The sequence below is a fragment of the Amblyomma mixtum genome, chromosome 3 (genome assembly GCF_055824585.1).
Source record: "Amblyomma mixtum isolate Tamu chromosome 3, ASM5582458v1, whole genome shotgun sequence".
NCBI classification, from domain to species: domain Eukaryota; kingdom Metazoa; phylum Arthropoda; class Arachnida; order Ixodida; family Ixodidae; genus Amblyomma; species Amblyomma mixtum.
Window position 1 is genome coordinate 397,111,935 of NC_143014.1, and position 20,515 is coordinate 397,132,449.

At 45.9% G+C, this 20,515-nt stretch overlaps 1 protein-coding gene across 1 annotated transcript in view; it reads right to left on the bottom strand.

Moving 5' to 3' along the window:
* LOC149357285 (frequenin-1-like) overlaps positions 1 to 20,515 on the bottom strand; it is a 410,602-nt gene that overhangs the window by 92,477 nt on the left and 297,610 nt on the right. Inside the window, exon 3 of the mRNA XM_089584489.1 lies at positions 11,773 to 11,821. Coding sequence (XP_089440615.1) covers positions 11,773 to 11,821 — 49 coding nt within the window. The remainder of the gene's footprint in view (positions 1 to 11,772; positions 11,822 to 20,515) is intronic.

Sequence of the window (20,515 nt, forward strand, 5' to 3'; positions counted from 1 at the left end):
AGCTTTTGTTTTCAATTAAATTTTGTTACACGTCATAAACAGTTCTCTTGACACAGTGAATTGGACGTTTATTTCCAAGAAAAACTGTGGTTTTCTTGCAAAAAGAAAAATTGCACCTCACAAGAGGTGTAAAACGCAGCTTTTCCAATTTTCCAAAATTGCATATTTGGATTCGTGCAGAACGTAAAAAAGAATTTTAACTTGAATTTATTTTCACCAAATTATATCCTCTGTTCTCTTTGAAACAGTACAAAATCTTATTTCGGCTCTTAGAACTTGAATAAACAGTGCGAACGAAGACGAGCACAAAAGACAAAGAAACGGACGACACAGCGCTGTGTCGTCCGTTTCTTTGTCTTTTGTGCTCGTCTTCGTTCGCGCTGTTTATTCAAGATGCTTGACCAACTAGCCCGCCAAAACGTGTTAACGCATCTTAGAACTTTGCAGCCAAAAAAATAGCGTAGATGGGTAAAAAATTTATGCGTTTCAAATACGCACCTTTCATGAAAATAATGAGGCAAGATGGAGCAACCAGTTAACGCTAAACGTTTCATCAGTATGCACTGACTTTTTTATAACACTGCCGGGGAAAATTCTTACTTTTAAAGTGGTAGGTTAACAACTCATTTGAAGGCTGACCACAGTTAAGTGGCATATGGTTAGGGAACAATATCTTTGACGTTTCAACTGCGGGACCGGCCTTCTTCAGTAAAAGCCGGTCCCGCTTAAGGCCGGAGACTGGATGCCGCAGCAACCTGCTAGCCCATGCAGTAGCGTAGGTGCGCAGGTAATTCTGATAGAACCACTAGCGGCGGCTGTCACCTCGGTCACGTTGAGTGCGGGCCATGGACGAAGCCGAGGCGCAGCTTAGTGCTCTGGACGCCGCATGTATGTGGTACGCCAGGGGTGCAATCGTGCGGCGGGCGGCTCTAAGGATGAGCATAACAGAGGATAACGATGTTCTAGTCTGGCCAACAACTGGACGGGGGAAAGATCGTTTCACTACTCAAGTACTCACTCACTCGGGACCTGTCATTTCATATGAGAAACAGGTTTCGTTGCACATGTCACCCCAATGATATCATTGACCGGCACCCCAAACAAAATTTTAAAGCACGCCATGAACTCTCCTCGAATGGATTGTCTGCGAATGGACTCTTTTTTTCACTATATCATCCCTGTTTGAAGAAAATGTTTCCGTGCGAAAAATGAGCAAACGCTCTTCATTAACGACTCGTTTGCGGGCGTTTTTTTTTTGGTTTGAAGTTTGGAGATTTCGCTGAGGTGTGCTATTCGGTTTTCGGTGATATACCTGTGCTTAAACTCGGGGTGCTCAGCACTGACCCGCTCATGTTTAAGTGGATTTGAAGGAAGGTAAATTTCCTTCTAATTGCACCCACTTTGTTATCTCTAATGAATATTCGTCTGCTTCTTTCCCTTCCCGAGCGGTTTTACACTGAACGTGGGGCTTGAGCCTATCGTTTTTATTCATTATTTGCGTTACTGTTCTGTCAAGCTAATGACCCCGTAATCCTGGAAATATATTTGCGAACAAAACAGATGTATCGCTCATTTGCAAGATAACTAACCCCTGTTATGCTTGCAAACTTTTGGACAGCACGGCAGTGTAGCTGACTGGTGCAGTAAGTGATTTGTGCAAGAGAATTGAAATAATTTTAAAACTATGTTAAAATCTTTTCAAGGTATTACCACGAACGCATTCACGTTCTTCTTACAGGGCTTTTTTATTCTGCCGGTCCAACTCATAGAGGCGTCACGGGCTTCATGTCCCCAATAATGTATCATGACCTGTGGACTACGAAATAAATACGGTAATCTCATTATGGAATACATACTTTCCAACTTCTCTTTTGCGATTAGTCCGTTAAAGTGAACTTTATAAAAACGCTAGCTTTCTCCAAAACGGAGCGTGTATCCGAACTTTGGGACCCGGGTCAGTCTGGGCTTATTATATCTCTGAAGCCGGCCTAATCGTCCAGAGATTTCCCTTAAATAGCCACCCGCGTTACACTTGTGACGGCAGTTTAAAGGTGCGCATATCCTACCTGACCTTTAACTTTGTTCTCGTCTCCTGCCTTTTTGATCACATCTGCCACCATCATATTCGTCCCCTGATTGACAAGCATCTTGCCAAACTTTCATTTAGCTGATCTGCTCGCGGTCATAGTTTCAGAGCTGGCTTGCCTTTTCACAGAAGTAGCCTCCACTTTCATCCGAACAATCAGTGTTCGGATGAAACATTTGACCCCTAAACATTTGACCAAACATAGTTCCCACTTCGAGTTATTGATCAATTCGCTCTCGTCCTACCATAAGCTTGCCGTCCTGGTTAGCTCAATTGGTAGAGCGACTGCTCCGGTGTAGCGGTGGTCCTGGGTTCGAACCCCGGACCAGGGCGAATTTTTCTTTAACTACGAAGTTTCTGAGAAAGCTGTATAGCTTTCCTTTGTAGCCGTATGGCTGCGCTCGGGTGGATGCCAATGAGTAATTACTCCCTTATTACAATCAGTGTTCAGTGGAACCAGCCGCCTGGCTCTAATTCTGCGTTCGCCGACGCCTGTAAGTCCATGACTGCAATGCCGTAATAAACGTTCTTCGTCCCTCGCTGAGCAGTTCAGTGTTCTAGAGACATGATCGATATTCATTTCCAATCATTCCAGTACATTTGTATAACTTAAAGTATTCAGAAATAAAGTGCTCAACTTCCTCCTTCGTTTACTGGTTCCTGATATCCTCTTTGCGTTCACAGAATCCCTTTGTCGCGTGAACAGATACGAAACATCCGTCAGGGTTTTTATTCAGATGCACCAACTCGAGATGAGCAGAAACAAAACTCAAGATCAGCGAAAGATCTTCGCCAGCTCGTAATCTCAGTACCAGGCTTGTCGCGAAGCCAGGAGTTGTGCAGACCTGCCAATAAACAAAAAAGGTGCGCATGCACACCAGGCTTCTAGAATCCAGTTGCCCAGGCTTCTGGGGTTTACAATACAGCGCCTCCGAGCAAAAGGGTCCATTTCCGTGCGACGGCCACCATCTGTGCTGCTGCTTGCGGCTCTCACAGAAAGCCGAATGTAGAGGCACTGTACCCACGTGAAAAAAAAGGGAGAGAAAATACGAAAATTATGGCACGTCTACGATGCTAAGCGAACGCTAGTTGATCCCTTACATACGAAAAACACCGCTGCTGTGGCATGCGTCAGCAAGGCTCCTCCGGGGACAGGAAATCTTTCCCTCCAGTTGATGGTCGTCTACACCGAAAGCGACTTTCCATCCGACTGGCGGCCATTATTGTTGGTGTCTTGTCTCTCCTTGCCTGCCTTTTAGCTGGTTTCTATGTTATGCTAGCGCAACGCATGCCATTAGCTGTCTGCTTTGTAAATATTATGGGCATGTAGTCTGTTCCTGTACATATGCCTTAGCGCGTGCAGGAAATACTGCGTGAAAAAAAAATAACTATTTTTACCCTATCTTTTCCATGCATCGCACTATTTCTCTGCAGTAGACACTGCTGCATGATTTGCTGTCTCGGGTCCTATATATGCGCGGGGCGCCTCCGGCACTTCTTCCGTTTTCTTGTGCCCCACGCCTCGTCTCGTTGCGGCGTGCTCGATTCCATCGAACCTTTCTTTCTTTGCTGTGTGTGTCGCGCTCGAGCCCGGAGCACGCTGCATGCAGGCTGGCGGCGGCCGGTCGCGACAATCGTGGGCCCCGCCCTGTGTTGGAGCCTCAATCTTGCCCGCTGGCTGAACGGGTGGAAATTCGCGGCTTATCCAGGTGCTCTTCAAATGAAGCTGAGTAGCTTGGTGTGGCAGTGAAAGCCGTACTAGTCGTGCAAAAAAAATCTCATAAGGGCCAACGTTCAAGCAAGGCTAAATGTTTATTTTGACAAGTCTGCCGCTGAATGAAGAGGTGATTAAAGATCAGTGTGGCCCCACAATTTTACAGGGCCGTCCTGGTCAGTCATTTCGTTACGAACGCATGTTGCCATAATGAAATAAGCCAGAAGTAAGGGACCTCGTGGCAGTAGTACTTTCTTTTCTATTTAATGTCGGGAATTTACTTTTTGTTCATGCTTTATGGTCATATCCTCTAGCATACCGGTACCTTAGGCCAGACTGAAATAATTTGACCGGGAAAGCCCACGCGCCCACTATTTCAGCGAGCAACGCGGCACAGCACTCGTAATGACGGGTTCTCGTGACAGCCGCGACAGCTTTCTTTTTTACGAGTCCGCAAGGGAAATTCACGTCAGCGGGAATGCAGCCACGCCTATGCGACGCGTCGAGGATTAATGTTGGCCACTTGATGACAGGTCGCCAGGCATCGACACGAAACTCAGTGAGATGGCCACCTCACTATACAACGACTGCGCTGTTCGAGAGCTCTGGTCGATGCTGGAGGACAGGGGGACGTGTGAATTACATGCCGTCACTAGAGTGTGCCTGTGCGTCAGTACACAGCAAGAGAGTTGGAGAGACCCGTCAGCGTGGGTCGTCGGGCACTACTAGCCCTGGTGGTAGAGCTGTGCAACAACTGTAAAGAAAACACGCTGCACGCTTACATGGAACGTGGAGCACCTCCTGATGTTCAGTGGGGTACGTAGCTGTGGAGCGCAGTTGTGGTGTCTGATACGGTAGCTGGCGCCGACCGCGCCTTGAAGTAGAGGTATAAACATTTATTGGTAAATGAAAATGAAGATGAAGTCTTCTGCTGCGGGTGGCGCGTCCTTATTTCAGGACTCCAATGGACATGTCTGCTTTTCTTGCCTGGGACACCACGTTGCTCTGAATCATCAGGTCAGAGCTGGACAGAGTGGCCTCCTACTGCTGCTCCGTGTAGTGTGCTTGTAGGTTGTTTATTTTTTTGCCCCTGCAGCCCCACGTAGCGTATTATGCTGTGGGCCTTTCGTCTCATCACAGGAATGCGTCTTTGTACTTTTCAGGTAATATTACTCTGTATTTATATATATTTGGGAAGATGTTGGTTTGGAGTTGCCTGCAGTCCCTAGCCCTCTGTGCTCTCAGCCCCTTTTGCGTGTGTGTGTGTCGGGGGGGCGGGAGGCAGGAGTTTACGCATTGACCGAAAGTATTGTAATCTGGTGTGGTGTATGGTTAGGAGGCGTTAGTCTGTGCATATGTTGCTCGGTGTGAATGTCCTTGAGCTATGCTATCCTAGACCTCAATCAATCAATCAATCAATCAATCAATCAATCAATCAATCAATCAATCAATCAATCAATCAATCAATCAATCAATCAATCAATCAATCAATCAATCAATCAATCAATCCGTCAATCAATCAATCAATCAATCAATCAATCAATCACGTTTATTCCACATCAGCGATGCGAGGGCCGGGGGCAAACAGCGATGTCTCTTGAAACAAGGTACCAGCTGAGATTTTGTCCGTTCTCCTCGTCCAAGATAGCGTGCGGACCGCCCGCGTTTGGTAGCAAGCTTGTATGAGTGTGACTTTGAGGTTTACGCGTGAGGACCATTAGTGTGGTAGGAGTGCGATGTTTTATGTAGCGTTATCTTTCTGTATGTGTAGTGTGCTGTTTTGTTTGTTGTTCAGTCATTTTATAAAGTGTGGCGTCTTGAGTTTCCCCTTCGAAGCTTTTTCTCTACTTGATGGGCTGCACGCACACAGAGCGTTTACCGTCCAACATCATAGGCACATTTTTGTGTGACGTGGGGTCCCTGTCCCCTACAGCAGCTTAACTGAGTATAGAACCTAAATGTAAACAACGCTACTGCGCTATAGCACATAATATGCCTATCAACATGTTTATAAAAGAAAAAAAGGTGTTATTTCACAATATACAATAAGAGAACATTAATATGAGACATAAACATGAAGTGTTCAAATCAAGAGAAAAAATATCATACCAATGTTCACCTTTGTATAGCAATAAAATTTCAGATAGTGTGACAATAACACACAGGTTGATAATGCATATAACGAATTCTGCGGGGAAAATGGAAGGGAAATCGGAGTGCTATACTAATTACAGTGCATTGCTCTTATTGAGAATTAACGAGAAGTTATAGGACGGTGTTTGTCTACGATAGTTCGCGTTCGAGGCAAAAACCTAGCTGTCTTCGTGTTAGTCTTCACAAATTAGTCTTCAGAAACTAGCGAGAAACGCAGTGCTTGATTAATGTTGGATTTATATCTCTTATGCAAAAGGACATGGTGAAATTGCGTAATAGGTACAATGTGTAGCGCCTCAAAGACAGGCTTTGTGGCTGCATCATGTTCAATGTTGTTAGTTTTACGAACGGCTTTCTTTTGCAATATATGAAGTTTCGTAATATGGGAGACAGAGGTTGTGTCCCAACCTAAGAAACAATAATTAATAACCCTTGCCCCCGAGTCTTGAGTGTGCTGGTATCCAGGTGATTTGGTGATTGAGCGGTGGCTTAGACGAGCTTCTGCAGTTTGTTAGTTTGTGCAACCTCTCATGTATTCTTCCTGCTAAGAGGAGCCGACATGCCACGTGTAAGTCGGTGATTATGTATAGTTCTTGGTTTGCGGCATCCCTGTGATCAATGGCTAGTGCAATCGCTGCGGTTTCTGCCTCGGTGACCGTGCGTGCCGTGTGTGTCATGCTCCTGATTTCTTGAAGATTGGCGTTCACTACGGCCGCCGCTGCTGTAGGCCTAGACTTGTTTGGGTACATAGCTGCGTCTACATAGATAGCCTTAGCTCTCCTCCCACTGTTCGGTGGATGTAGTCTATCCGGGCTTTTGTTTTGCCTTCACTTCTTTGCTCAGACATACTCTTCGGGGTTGGGGCTACGGATACCCGCCCCCTGTACTCTGGTGATATATTCGTTGTGGACTGGATAAGCTTTAGGTCAGCATGGGCAGCCTTCTTTAATTAATATATGCCTGCCTCTCTCTGTTCTGAGAAAGTGCTCTTTCTGACACAGTAGGACGGCTTCCTGTATATCTTTAAACGTGTTGTGTTTAAACGTGCTGTATATGCCTAGGGCTTCCGACCTGTCGTTAGCGGTGTAGGGTGGTAAACCCAGGGCGTTCTTGTATGCTGCCGTAATCATTGCGCTGAGTTTGTTCAGTTCTTCCTTTTGAAGAGGGATGAACGGTAGGCCGTATAACACTCTGCTGATGACGAGTGCCTGAACTAGTCTGATCGTGCCTTCGTCTCATTCCTTTCCGTGTTCTTGCCACTCTGTGTATCGTTCTTGTGACGAGTGGTCGACATGTTTGGTAGTGTGATTGCGTGCTCACTTTCCTGTCGCTTTGCAACCACAGTCCCTGGATTCTGATGAGTGGTACTTCCCGTACTTGCTTTCCTTTAAGGATGATGTTAATGAGGTCAGTAGTAGTCCCGCAGTTGTATCCCTCTATACGGACGATCTCTGATTTCTCCGGAGAGCACTTCAGGCCGCACCTTGAAGGAAATTCGATCGCGCATGTAATGGAGAGATGGAGAGCGTGCGCGTTGTGCGGGCCGTGGATTCGGTAGAATGCGCTTCCTCGCAAGACAAAACTTGAGGTGATGCTTGCCATTTAGTGCTGACCAGACGCGGTTGCTGTGATGCGCTTCTTTTCATTTGATCTTTCCTTCCTCACCTCTTTGTTTAAAAACCCTTTGTCTTCGTGCGCAGTTATACTGCCCCAATAGGAACCAATCAGCAGGCCTGTGAAATTTGCTTTTCTTCGCATGGTCACAACAGCAGCCGCAGCAGCAGTGTTCTCCAGAAAAATCACTGGGATGGAGTTTCCCTCACTTTAAATACAGCCACTGCTCACAACTGGCGCGCATGCTCCAAATTCCAAAATCCCGGGCAGCGGACGATCACGCACCCAACCACACACAAGAGACCACGTCGGCCTTTTCTACTACACATCCACATAACCACATTCTACAAACGAAACATTCTACATTCTACAAACGAAAGCTTCTTCACGCTAACTCCTCTCATGCTTTCAACCGACTTCTTCCACTACCTATAGGAATGCCCTACCCCATAAACAGATTGGTCACGGTAGGACACCGCTGGACTGCGCCGCGTCGCGTTGCTTATGGGAGCGGTGCGCGGTGCTGCAGCATGAATGGCATGATGAAGGGCTTCCACTATATGCTCCGCACTGCTGATTGGCAGCGAACGAGGCATGCGCGCTGCTTCGTTGAGAAAGCAGAGCTGATGTGCGTTCAAAATAGGACAGGACTTGACACCACTTTTTACGCTGAATATCAGTAATTATTATGTCGGAAAAGTTTCTCAAAGGCCAAATCGGCAAAATGAACTGCGTGGTCTCTAGTCAAATGGCTCGCGAAATTTACATGAACCCTGAAGTGTCAAGTTAAGTGTAATGTATTGCAACGCCAAAAGGCATAGATGCTTCACAAGCTATGTGAACTGCCTTCGGCGCCATCGCCAACAGCTCTCTTATGCACAGCTAGAATGCAGCGAAACGTGGAGTCTTTTACGCCGAAAACATAAGTAGTACGCCAACCGAAGCATGCACACATCAGTGTGCTCCAATGCTACAGCTCCCCTGTGCTTTTGGACGAGCGCTGGATGACATTGCGCAGAAAGCGCTAAAATATAGAAGAATAAAAGGACATCGGCAAAGCAAGGAGTTGATAACCGATAGTCCCTCAGGGCAACGGAGCGAGCTGCGGGAGAATGTAAAGCGGATAGTACACAGCCAGGTGGTAACAGGAGTAAGGACGGACGGAACACCACTGTCGACAAGTGGTTGCAAACCGTGTACACACGACAGCATAGAGCTTGCAGTCAATGCCTCATGTCGGCATGTTGTCAGTAGCCAGTTCTTTCTGCTAACAATATTTGGCATCAACGTGAAAGCAATGTGTAGGAAAAGGAAGCGCTAATTTACAACTGTAGAACGACTCTTTGTTGAGGGAAAAGTTGCGGGAAGAATAAGGGTGAATTTGCTGGAGGAAAAATTTGTTTACTCACCTTGCATGGGTCGTTAATTGATTAACGCCTGCGTTGAAACCAGGTGCTTGAAACTCTTCTGGTTTAGCGAATAATTTGCTGATTTCTAGTTAATCGCGAAATTGCGACATTGGGAATTTGTGCCATGTTGTACGGGTTCAATAAAATATATTCAAATTCATGCTACTGTAGAACAGCCTCGTTGCTCTTTACACATAATGTGTACCACAAGCAGTTACAAGTTCAGTACGCTAAAGGGTACATGTTTTCAGGGAAAATATTGGGACAACTGCTCGATGAACCAGGAGCTTAACTACAACAGAAGGGGGAAAGCTCAATGCGCTGAACAAAACACGAATTCTTATGTTATGAAGACGTATTCAAGACAATGTATATCAATTTATATGCAGTGCCATACCTCCCTCTTCCCCCATTACACTCTTCCTTTTCTCTCTAGCTACTGAGGACTTTCTTCCTCGCGTGGAAGGGCCCATATATTTCATGCTAATGCTGGCCTCAGTTACCCGCACGAAGACGTCTTTTCGTCAAAAACTTAACCAGTAAAGTGTGGCTTGCTTCTCACTTTGTGTGTTCATGCCTAGGCTTCGAAGAGCATCTTCCTCGCGGTTTTCTGCCACTAATTGCTGCACGTGAGACCGCGACGATGATGAGCCAAACTGTTTTCCCCTTTAGAATAGTGTTCGAACACAGCAGTATTGATGGCGTGGAGGACAGTGGCAAACAGGAACGGCAGTCTCAGTTTGTTCTTCGCAACGAGGGGAAAAGAACATGTGGAATAGACGATAATAGACTGTCCCGAAAATGGCGGATTGCCAAGTAATTGAGAGAAAGCGAATGCGATGTATTGGCCAAATGGGTTCCAGTTCCTACAAATGCGATATTCACCTCTGGGTAAGCAAGAATGACGTTCATTACGAATAAAGGTCTTCGAAATTTTCTTCAATACAACTAGGTTGCACAAAATGAACCAAATGGCTCATGTCGCGACATATCGAGTGTCGAACTAGAGATTTGTGCGCATATCACGAAGGAAAAAGATGCTGAGCTGTGTCATATCACTAACATACCCTCCGCGGCTTTCCTTCCCAGCTTCCCAGTTACACGAGAGCACTCTTGCGTAATCTTCCGCGACGGAACACTCCAACGGGGCGGTAATCCCGGCCATCTATACCCCATATGCCCTTGCCTCTATTCCGACACAGGACACGCATTTGTATCGGCCGGGCGCCGACACTTCCGGCGGGGAGCGCTCCGTCGGCTAGAGAGACGCTAATACCGCCCGAGGCATCGAACGTGGAGGCGAGTAAAGCTCTAGGAAGAAACAGGAGGGTATCAATCGTTGCATTCAAGCTGCGCTAGCTTGAACCAACCCGAAGCGCACGTTTCCGGATCAGAGCGAGTCCTGAGAAGAAATCGTGTTCTGGCTCGAGCTTACTCCTCTGTTCCCTCTGCGGTCATAGCCTGTTCTGATCGCGATACCGTTGCAACTATCATTGCAAATACATTCTATGGGTGCTGCGCGTTTGGAAAGAGAATCCTCCATCAAGTGCTGCGAACTTTCCGCTGGTGGCTCTGCCGGACTTATCTGTACGAGCAAATGTTCTTAAAGGAGCGAGCACAGGCAAGAGACCCAGCTCACTGCATGAACTATGGTGGCGATCACGTCAATAATTAACCCTATCATTATCCCCGCCGGGGACGTTCCAGAGGAACGTGGCAGGTGGCGCTCCGTAAAGGTAAGACATGGATACTAACGGTCCGGCAAGCCAACTGCACTACACCAAGTACCTACCGCGATGGCGTAGTTTGAGTTGACTGCAAGGTCCAATCAGGCCCTTGTGTTATAGCGTTTGTTGTGCCTTCATGCCCGAGTCTAGCTGCAGTCTCTCTCGACGAGGGATAAGAATTTTAACTTCAGTAGGCATCAAAACATATTTTATTTCCCGGCGTCCTTTGCCAGAGGACCACCACCAGTGTTATCGTATTCCCTTTACGGTAAGTTCAAAGGTTCCCTAAAATTTTCCTCGACTATATGAACGTCTTTTATGCCAGCGCGTAAGGAAGCACTGTGCGCCTCTGGAATCTTCAACTCAGAAGTTTTGTGCTTATCCAAGCAGGTCGATTTGCACCTTGCCAACGTTACTCATAAATAAGTCACCTCACAGAGCAGTCTTGTCACCAGGCGCTCGCTGTACGCAGTGGCCATATGCATACAACACGAAACGAAGCTGTAGCGTGTACGGGGAAAGGATAATAAAAGACGGAAGGCTGGCCCGGACTGGAGTCGCTAACTTCCAGTTGCCAACAGCTGTAGCCCATGAAATTAGTTGGTGACACTTTACCGAACGCGGTATTAGCGACCTCGACGAAGACTCTCCATAACTATGTAGCCCTTGAATAGGTGACTGGTGATATGTTTCTTTCAGTGCCTCTGCAAACATACAGAGGAGCCTGCATTTTCAGGTTTCTGAGCTTGTAAGCCAAAAAAAAGAAGAAACCAAAGGATGAGAAAAAGAAAACTACATCAGCTTTTGCCACATTGTCGCATTGTCAACGAGCTCTACGCGACCGAAGGATTAGAAGGTTGTTCATACATTTACTGCCTGTATTGAAGTTGCAGTAGGCAGACGTGAACTGGCTGAGCAGCTTGACCACGGCATTGTTGCCGTGGACACAGCAACTGCATGAAGTAATCGATGGTGGGTATCTGCGCAGCAGTGCAAATCTGCGGTTTCGTATCGGACAAACAACCTGGTAATTCCGCAACACTTCAATCGAACAATACAGCTACTCACCGATTTGGTCATGAAGCCACTCGGACAGTCCTTTAAGAATTCCTGGTGCCTGGGAAGAAGAAAAGAGTGCAAAAAAAATTTTTTTTTGTCACTGACAACAGGCAATAGTGTCCTATTTTTCGAATTAATGGCCCCCTCTGAATAGTTGGCCGTACATTAATGTGCGGCCTACGTACAAAAACGTTGACTGACAAAACTGTGAGTGAGCAATAAAAAATTATGCGCTCAGAAAGAGGAAAGGAAGACGACTCAGAGTGAATATGAACTTCGTGCTACTCGAGGACTTTTTTTCCCACTCTTGCCAATAGGTTTGGCGCTCGGCTGCTGAGCGTGGGTTCGAACGTGGCCGGAACGGAGCTCAAAGCAAGCCCGTCTACCGTGCAATGCCAGCGCAAGTTAAAGAACCCGAGGTAGTCGAAATTTATCCGAGGCCCTCCACAACGGCGTCCCTCATAGCTCTTGTCACACTCAGACATTAAATTAAATATACATTTTTCTTCCCACTCAGCGTCGTCTAAGTTAACAACTGTTTACAAGTGATGGGTAAGGGGCAGATCAATTTATTTCCCTTCAAGTATACTCAAATTCCAGAGTGCAAAAGTAGCCATTTACCACACCTTGGTGAGCAGGTAATGTAGACTATTAAAAAAAAACCCTTCAGAAGAAGATCAGACTGAGAAGAAAGTAGGCGAACGCTGAAGAGCTTTCTGAAAAACTTCAGTATGTATGAGCGAAATGAGGAAGATCCGGAAAAAACAGCGCTCTTTTGCAGCAACTGGAAGAGAATGCAAAGAATTCCTGGACCTGTGACCGTTGACTCCCCAGCTTTTCCAACAGGGTGAGAATGCGTGTCATCTTCAACAAATTGATTTGCCTATTTAATAACTGACCGGCCTGCTGGCACGCTATTTGGATCTAAATCCAGTTTTTCACTATTCTGAACGTAGGCTGAAGGCGTTGCTGGACATCGTTTCAGTTTTGCTTTTTGGCCACAATTGAAGTTCGACTGTAATATTTGCTCTCATCTAGCGGGGATCGGTTACCAGCAGTCTGCCCATTTACTGAACATTTAACTATCCAGGTGCTTACGATAACTCTATCATTAGAGCATGGTACATCTGATTAGTCTTTTTAGAAACAATCCGACAAGTTAATTTCCGGCAAATGTTTACTACCCTTCTAACTAAATAACTTAAAAGGAGGGTTACTTAGACCATTTTTGGTGATTCGAAATTGTAATAATATTCTGCGTTGTGCGGGGCCTCTCGTCGTTCACTGCGGGTCTAGAATTATCGGACGGCTGTTGCTTGTCGAGGTGTTTTTTTTATACCGCGTTCGTTAGTATATGACGACCATTGTGAAGATTGTTTCATCAAGTAGCAGCACTATAACGTCTACTTGATGAATACCGTTTTGAGCTTTCTGCCTTTCGTACTGAAAATTAATCAAGGGTCTGTAATGTGTACCTCGCTGCGGTGGCTCAGTGGTTAAAGCGCTCGTCTACTGAGCCGGAGTACCCGGGTTCGGACCCAACCGCGGCGGCCGCTTTTCGATGGAGGTGAAACGCAAAAGGCGCCCGTGTGCTGTGAAATGTCAGTGCATGTTAAAGATTCCCAGGTGGTCGAAATTGTTGTTGTTGTTGTTGCCTTGGTGGCACGTAGACCTCCAATAACGGCACCTCTTCCTTTTTCTTTCACTCCCACCGTTATCCCTTCCCTTACGGCACGGTTCGGTTGTCCACCGAGATATGTGAAAAAGGTTACTGTGTCATTTCCTGAAAACCTATTTTCAGTTTTTTTCTGTAATGCGGAATTTTCAATATTAAAATTTGCAGCAAAATATTGTTGTCGGGTTGAGAGGAATTGGGCCTATAACACAAGAGGAAGGAAGAAGAATGACTGGACACCGACCAATGCCAAAGTTTTTGTGGAAGAGGCCTAACTTAATGCAAAAATCAGTAATGTACGCGCACGTCTCTGTTGGGCCTGAAATGGCAGACACTGTAAACATTACTCTATAGGCAGGTTTATAAACCATTTGTAATGCAACAAAGTGACGCACGGCTTTGAATCACACAAGCACCGTATGCACCGGAGGTACTGCAGTCCGCCGCATTCTCTCGGTAGAGTCGCTCGTTGCTTTTAAGCGCAACTGTCCTATTGAAATCAGGCGTAGAAATTCAGTATCGACAACGCGAAGGTGGATTGGGTGAAGCTCTCACTTTTACTGAGTTCCGGCGCTGTCTTAACGGCGTCCTCAGGCACCTGCCTGTCTGGCCAGAGTAGTTAATCTCCTTAGTATAACGGAATGTCTTGCACAACGGCAAAGGTGTATGTATACCTTCCAGCCTAATCCAGTGCACATTGTGACATATTCCTCAGAGTTTTTGCAAAGCGTGTTTCAGAGAGCCATGCCAATCTGAAGACAGCCAATCCGGCTCTCAGCTGCAAAAACAACCAGAAACATTTAACTTCTCCGCGACCTTCTTAAGATTGTGTTACACGCCATGAAGGTGAGGGATAGCAGCCACCTTCCTTCGCTTAGGACCCGCCTTTACCGAGCGTGATGTCTCCCCTCTTGAACAATACTAAGACCCGCTTGGAGAAGCATACGAGACTTGTCAGCTTTAAATTGTGACTGGGGGAAGGTCTACTTTTCAAGCTTGCCGCCGTATATAATCAAAGCATGAAGACAGGAGGAAACTTGTACCTATTGTATCAGGGGTGGCTACCCGGTGACACTTGGGATCGAACCGCGTACCTCCCGCATGCGAGGCGGATGCTCGAACCACTAGACCACCGCTGCGGTAATGACTAAGAGCTGAAAAAACTTGAAGGACACAAAAGCTTCGCCTTTAACAACAGAATGCGATAGTGTTATCAAACTGCTGGCGCTGATCGGCAAACGCTATCTGCAGCCGCACGGGGGCAGGGGGGGGGGGGGGGGGGGGAATGGCTCCGCTTTCTCTGCAGGCGAACGTGATCACAACACCTCTCGGCCACGGATGATGGGTGACCTTCCGCCAGACAGACGAGACCTAATGTCGAAGTAGTGTCGCATCACCACGTGGCGGCACACTCGGAGGCCTGCCGCGGGTTTATACCTCTCTCTCTTTCTCAGATTAGTGATGCCCGAATCACACCTTAGACATCGATACATCACACATACACACCGCGGTGGCTCAGTGTTTACAACGCTCGGCTGCTGGCCCGAAAGACGCGGGTTCGATCCGGCCGCGGCGGCTAACTTTCAATGGAGGCAAAATTCTAGAGGCCCGTGTACTGTGCGATGTCAGTGCACGTTAAAGAACCCCAGGTGGTCGAAATTTCCGGAGCCCTTCACTACGGCGTCCCTCATAGCCTGTGTCGCTTTGGGGCGTTAAACCCCGACAGCACGCGGACAGGACGGCGCCAGCCATGTCTGACAAACACCCTGTTCTACTGCTCCAGGTCCTGCTTTCTGTCTTGGTGCACGGTGGCTTCCAGCTCGGCAGTCGACCCAATCCCAACTGCTTCATCGAAAGCCGCTATCCTGCGGACAACCCCGTTCAACTACAGGCTGACATCCCTCTGCCGCCAGGCGACGCAGAAGCGCTCCTGGCAATCCCCGACAGCCGTTTCTTCACGTGGCCAGCTGCATCATCATCTACACACTGGGAACCGCCGGATATAAACCTACAGCAAAGCCCTGCACCCTTCAGTGGGCACGCGGACAGCACGGCGCCAGCCATGTCTGACAAACACCTTGTTCTACTGCTCCAGGTGCGTAACTGTATTTCTGTATACGCAAAAAAGAACGCAAATCGTTGCCTGTTGCTGTTCCCGTGCCCACAGGTTTTCTTTCATATATTATCCGAGTGTCTAAACAACTGCCTTCCGTTATTGATGTCGGGAGATGTCGAAGAAAACCCCGGCCCCTCGACACGCAATGTTATCCGTCAAGATTCGAAAGATAGCCCCCCCCCCCCCCCCCCGATAAAGTCAAACCGTCTACGGCTAATACCTCAGAAGTAACCTCACAAAACGACGAAATACTGCGCATCCTCCAAGTGCTACAGGACCAGTCTGCTTCAATAACAGCCAGTAATCTTGAAATGAAAAAAAAGTATTGAAGAAGTCCGTCAAGGTCAGCAAAAAATCGAATCGGTTCTCGGGAACATGGGCAGCAGGTTTGCGGACGTTGAGCGCAAGGTGGAAGCCATAGACAGTCTTAAAGAAAATATGGAACACACTATCAACGATCTTAGGAAACAAAACGAGCTTTTGCAATCGCGTATGAACGAACTCGAGGACAGAAGCCGGCGAGACAACATGTTATTTCATGGAATTCCTGATGAAACCGAAACATGGGCACAGACCGAAGAGAAGGTGCTAAACTTGCTCGGTAGCCAGCTAACTTCAGCTGACATTCAGCGCGCGCATAGAATAGGACAACACCACCCCTCCCGTAACCGCCCCATTATAGTAAAATTCGCCAGCCACAAGTCAAAGGAAAAATTGTGCAGTTAAAAGCTAAACTAAAAGAAAACGAAATCAGCATAACTGAGGATTTTTCACCAGCGACTCGTGAAACTAGAAAGAGGCTGATCGAATATGCTAAATCCCTACCAAATTTGCCATTTTTCAAGCTTAAGTACAATAAGATAGTCATCGATAACAAGTGCTTTACGTACAATCCTATTACAGATGTTATATCTGAGTTACCCTACACTAGCCCAAAACGTTCTGTCACCCGTAACCCGCTTCCTAATCTTGAACCCCCGCCTGCCTCTTCCGAGGAACAAAATGAGTTATCATGTGATTAGCGGTTTCAGAGGGGCAGTGGCTGCCACCTTCCCCCAACACACGTGTTCCTCTTGTATACCAACATAAGAAGCGCAATCAGGAAAAGCACTGAACTTTCATCTCTTGTTGATTCATGCTCTGCTGATATTTTAGTACTAACCGAAACATGGCTTCACGGGCACATTCGCGACAACGAAATCCTTGACTCACCTAACAAATTTCAATTTTATCGTTGTGATAGGAATGCAAGGCAAGGCGGTGGCGTCCTTATAGCCATTAACAAAAATTTCGAATCTTTCGCCCTTAATGTCACGACCGGATTAGAGATAATATGGGTATATCTGAAACTAACGCACCGTCAATTCATTATAGGGGCTTGTTATCGCGCACCAAACGCATCGTCGACGTTTGTCTCTGAGCTTCATGACAGTATCAACATCGTAACTACACGATTTCCGACAACACCTATATTTTTACTGGGCGATTTTAATCTTCCTGGCATTGATTGGTCAGTGAGTACTGCTATTAATTCAACTTCCTCTACTTCCAAGGAATTCACAGATTTTTGTTCGTGCTTTAACCTCACGCAAATAGTTACACAGCCTACCCGAATAACGGACACCACTGCTAATATATTAGATTTAGTCCTGTGCTCGAGCCCTGAATTATGTTCAGAAATATTATACCTCCCAGGGCTGAGTGACCATCTTGCATTGAATTTTACTATTAACATACCCAATCAAAAGAGAGTAAAGACAACTAAAACGCTGCGCAATTATCACCGTGCAGATTTTACCCAGATCAACAGTGAGTTAAGCCTCTTTTTAACAAAGTTCCTAGAATGCTTCGAGCAACGCTCTATTGAAACGAACTGGACACTCTTCAAGAATAAGGTTACCGAGCTTATCAATCGATTTATTCCCATCCGTAATATCTCGTATAACCCAAAGGCACCTTGGTATAACCCATACATTAGGCGCTTATCTAACCGGAAGAAGCGCTTATACCGGCTTGCTAACACCTCATGTAGTCAGTTTCGTTGGTCTTTATATCGTACTGCAAACGACGCTTATATTTCAGCAGTTAAAAATGCTAAAAAAATGTTTCTTGCAAAGACTTTACCCGATATATTGGTAGATAATCCTGAAAAGTTCTGGAAAGTTATCAATCCTACAGACCGGTCTAAAATTATTTTAACAAGCGCTAATGACGAACCTGTTCCTGACGATGAATGCTCCACTGTATTAAATGATGTCTTCTCCAGCTTCTTCACGAAATCCCTGCCAAACGACTTACCTTATTGTTGCGCCCATAATTATCTGCCAATGTATCCTGTTATCGTCAACCCGGATGGAATCGCCAAAATCATTGACGGCCTGAAACCATTTTCAGCCGCCGGCATCGACTGCATTAACTGAAAATTTCTGAAAAGCACTAAGATATATTCCTCCATTATTCTTTCTAAATTATTTCAGCAGTCTCTAGAAAATAGCGCGATGCCGGCAGACTGGAAGATAGGGAAGGTGATTCCAGTACATAAATCTGGAAACAAGCACTCACCTTACAACTACCGGCCTATTTCAATCACCAGCATCCCCTGTAAGATCCTAGAACACGTTCTTTTTTCACATATAGCAAATTTCTTACAGTCAAACTTGTTTTTTAATCATGCACAACATGGTTTTCGTAAGTCATATTCATGTGAAACGCACGTTGTTCTCTTTACTCATAAATTGCATGCAATTCTTGATCATCGTTCCACTGCAGATTGCATATTTTTAGATTTCGCCAAGGCTTTTGATAAAGTTTGTCACCGGCTTTTGCTACTAAAACTGCGCATGATAGGTCTCGATACTGACGTACTAAAATGGCTAGAGTGCTTTTTAACAGACCGTCAGCAGTTTGTAGCAACTAATGGAACTAACTCACATTTACACCCCGTTCTTTCTGGCGTTCCTCAAGGTACCGTGCTTGGGCCCTTACTCTTCTTAATATTCATTAATGACCTGCCTGATTTTGTTACATCATCAATTCACTTATTTGCAGACGACTGCGTCCTTTTCAGTGAAATAATAACCGACGATGACGTACGCGCAATTCAAACTGACATTAACAGCATCTCCTCTTGGTGCAAGGCATGGCAAATGACGCTAAACGTTAACAAGTGCAAATTCCTGCGCGTATCAAGGTCATCTAGCAACTCACCTTCGTATCACCTTAACAATGTAGCTCTCGAATCAGTAGCGTCATATAAGTACCTAGGCATTCATATCGCTTCTAACCTTAGCTGGAACAGTCATGTCGAATTCATTGTCAACAAAGCTAACCGCATGCTAGGCTACTTAAAACGGAACTTTCGCTCGGCTCCTTCTAGTACCAAGCTTCTCTTTTACAAAACGTTAGTTCGTTCGCAACTTGAATACGCATCGTCAGTTTGGGACCCGGGCACTACTGATCTCATTAACCAGCTAGAAATGATTCAAAATAATGCAGCTCGTTTCATCTTCTCTAATTATCACCGCACCGCTAGTGTATCCTCAATGAAATCTAATCTCAATCTGCTACCCCTCACATTTCGTCGAAAGCTTGCACAGTTATGCCTCTTTCATAAGATATTTTACCATGATGACTTACACGATAAATTGCTCATTCCGCCTTCATATGTATCATCACGCATTGACCACGCTCACAAGGTTGGCATAAATTCATGCAACACTAAATGCTTCTCCGATTCATTCATACCCCGCACATCTAAAGACTGGAACCGCCTTCCCTCTTCCGTTGCAACAATTGATAAATTTTGGTTATTTCAGTCTGCCGTGCGCAATATAGACCATGCGACTTTTTCTTAACATTGTATAAAACCTACCTCCTTCCTGTGTGTTCATATATTATTTAATTTCACCACTGTGTACACTCAAACGGTATCGCGAATTTCATTGTGTTATATTAAGTGTTATGGGACTTTGTTTAGATCATTTTTAACCAAACTTAACTGTCACTTACAGTATTACTTGTATGTTCTTGTTGCTGTGCATATTTTTGTTTGTTTATTGATTAAAACCCACTCCCCTCTGTAATGTTTATACCCTGAGGGTAATAATAAATAAAAAAATAATAAATAAAAAACCAATAAACCAACCTCACACATACACTCACATGAGGCCGGTGAACGTACAACCAACCATCTCAGAAATCGGGTTGAATTACCTAATCAGTCAATAGCATAGTCACAATTAACAACGCACTTATCATTACATTTCCTTAAGACACCGCCGCCGCGGTGGCTCAGGGGTTATGCTGTTCGGCTCCAGGCCCGAAAGACGCGAGTTCGATCCCGGCCACGGCGTCGCATTTCGATGCAGGCGAAATGTTAGGAGGACCGTGTACTGTGCTATGTCAGTGCCCGTTAAAGAACCCAGGTGGTGGAAATTACCCGTAGCCCTCCACTAAGCTGTTCCTCATAGCCTGAGTCGCATAAGACCTTAAACACGTTAAAACCAAACCAAAGGCAATCCTTAAGAGAAAACAGCAAGCCAGAGCAGAGCAAGCAGAGGAAGTCACTCGCAGTCAGGTCCAGCTGTGAGTGACGTCAACATGGGGGCGTGACTTTGCCGCGCTCAGCTGCCGCACGCTGCCCGTTGCGCGCGTCTGGAGAGCGGAGATTATGAGCGCTGTAGTTCTGCGCGCAATTACATTTTCGTAAATGTGGCGATGGATATCGGGTTGACTAGTGATCCTCTACAATTTCCTAATTACAAACACACAGCTAAACACACAGCTAAAAAGTAAATAAACAAATTTTAGTTAATTATTCCCATCAATAGCACTGGGAACTCGTTTTATAGCGCCACTGCGGCCCCTGATCACTTCGCGCAAGAAAAAAGTTTTACCTCCGAAAGCCTATTTTTCAAAATTACTTAAAGTCTTCCCCTTTAACACCATGTTTATACCGAAAC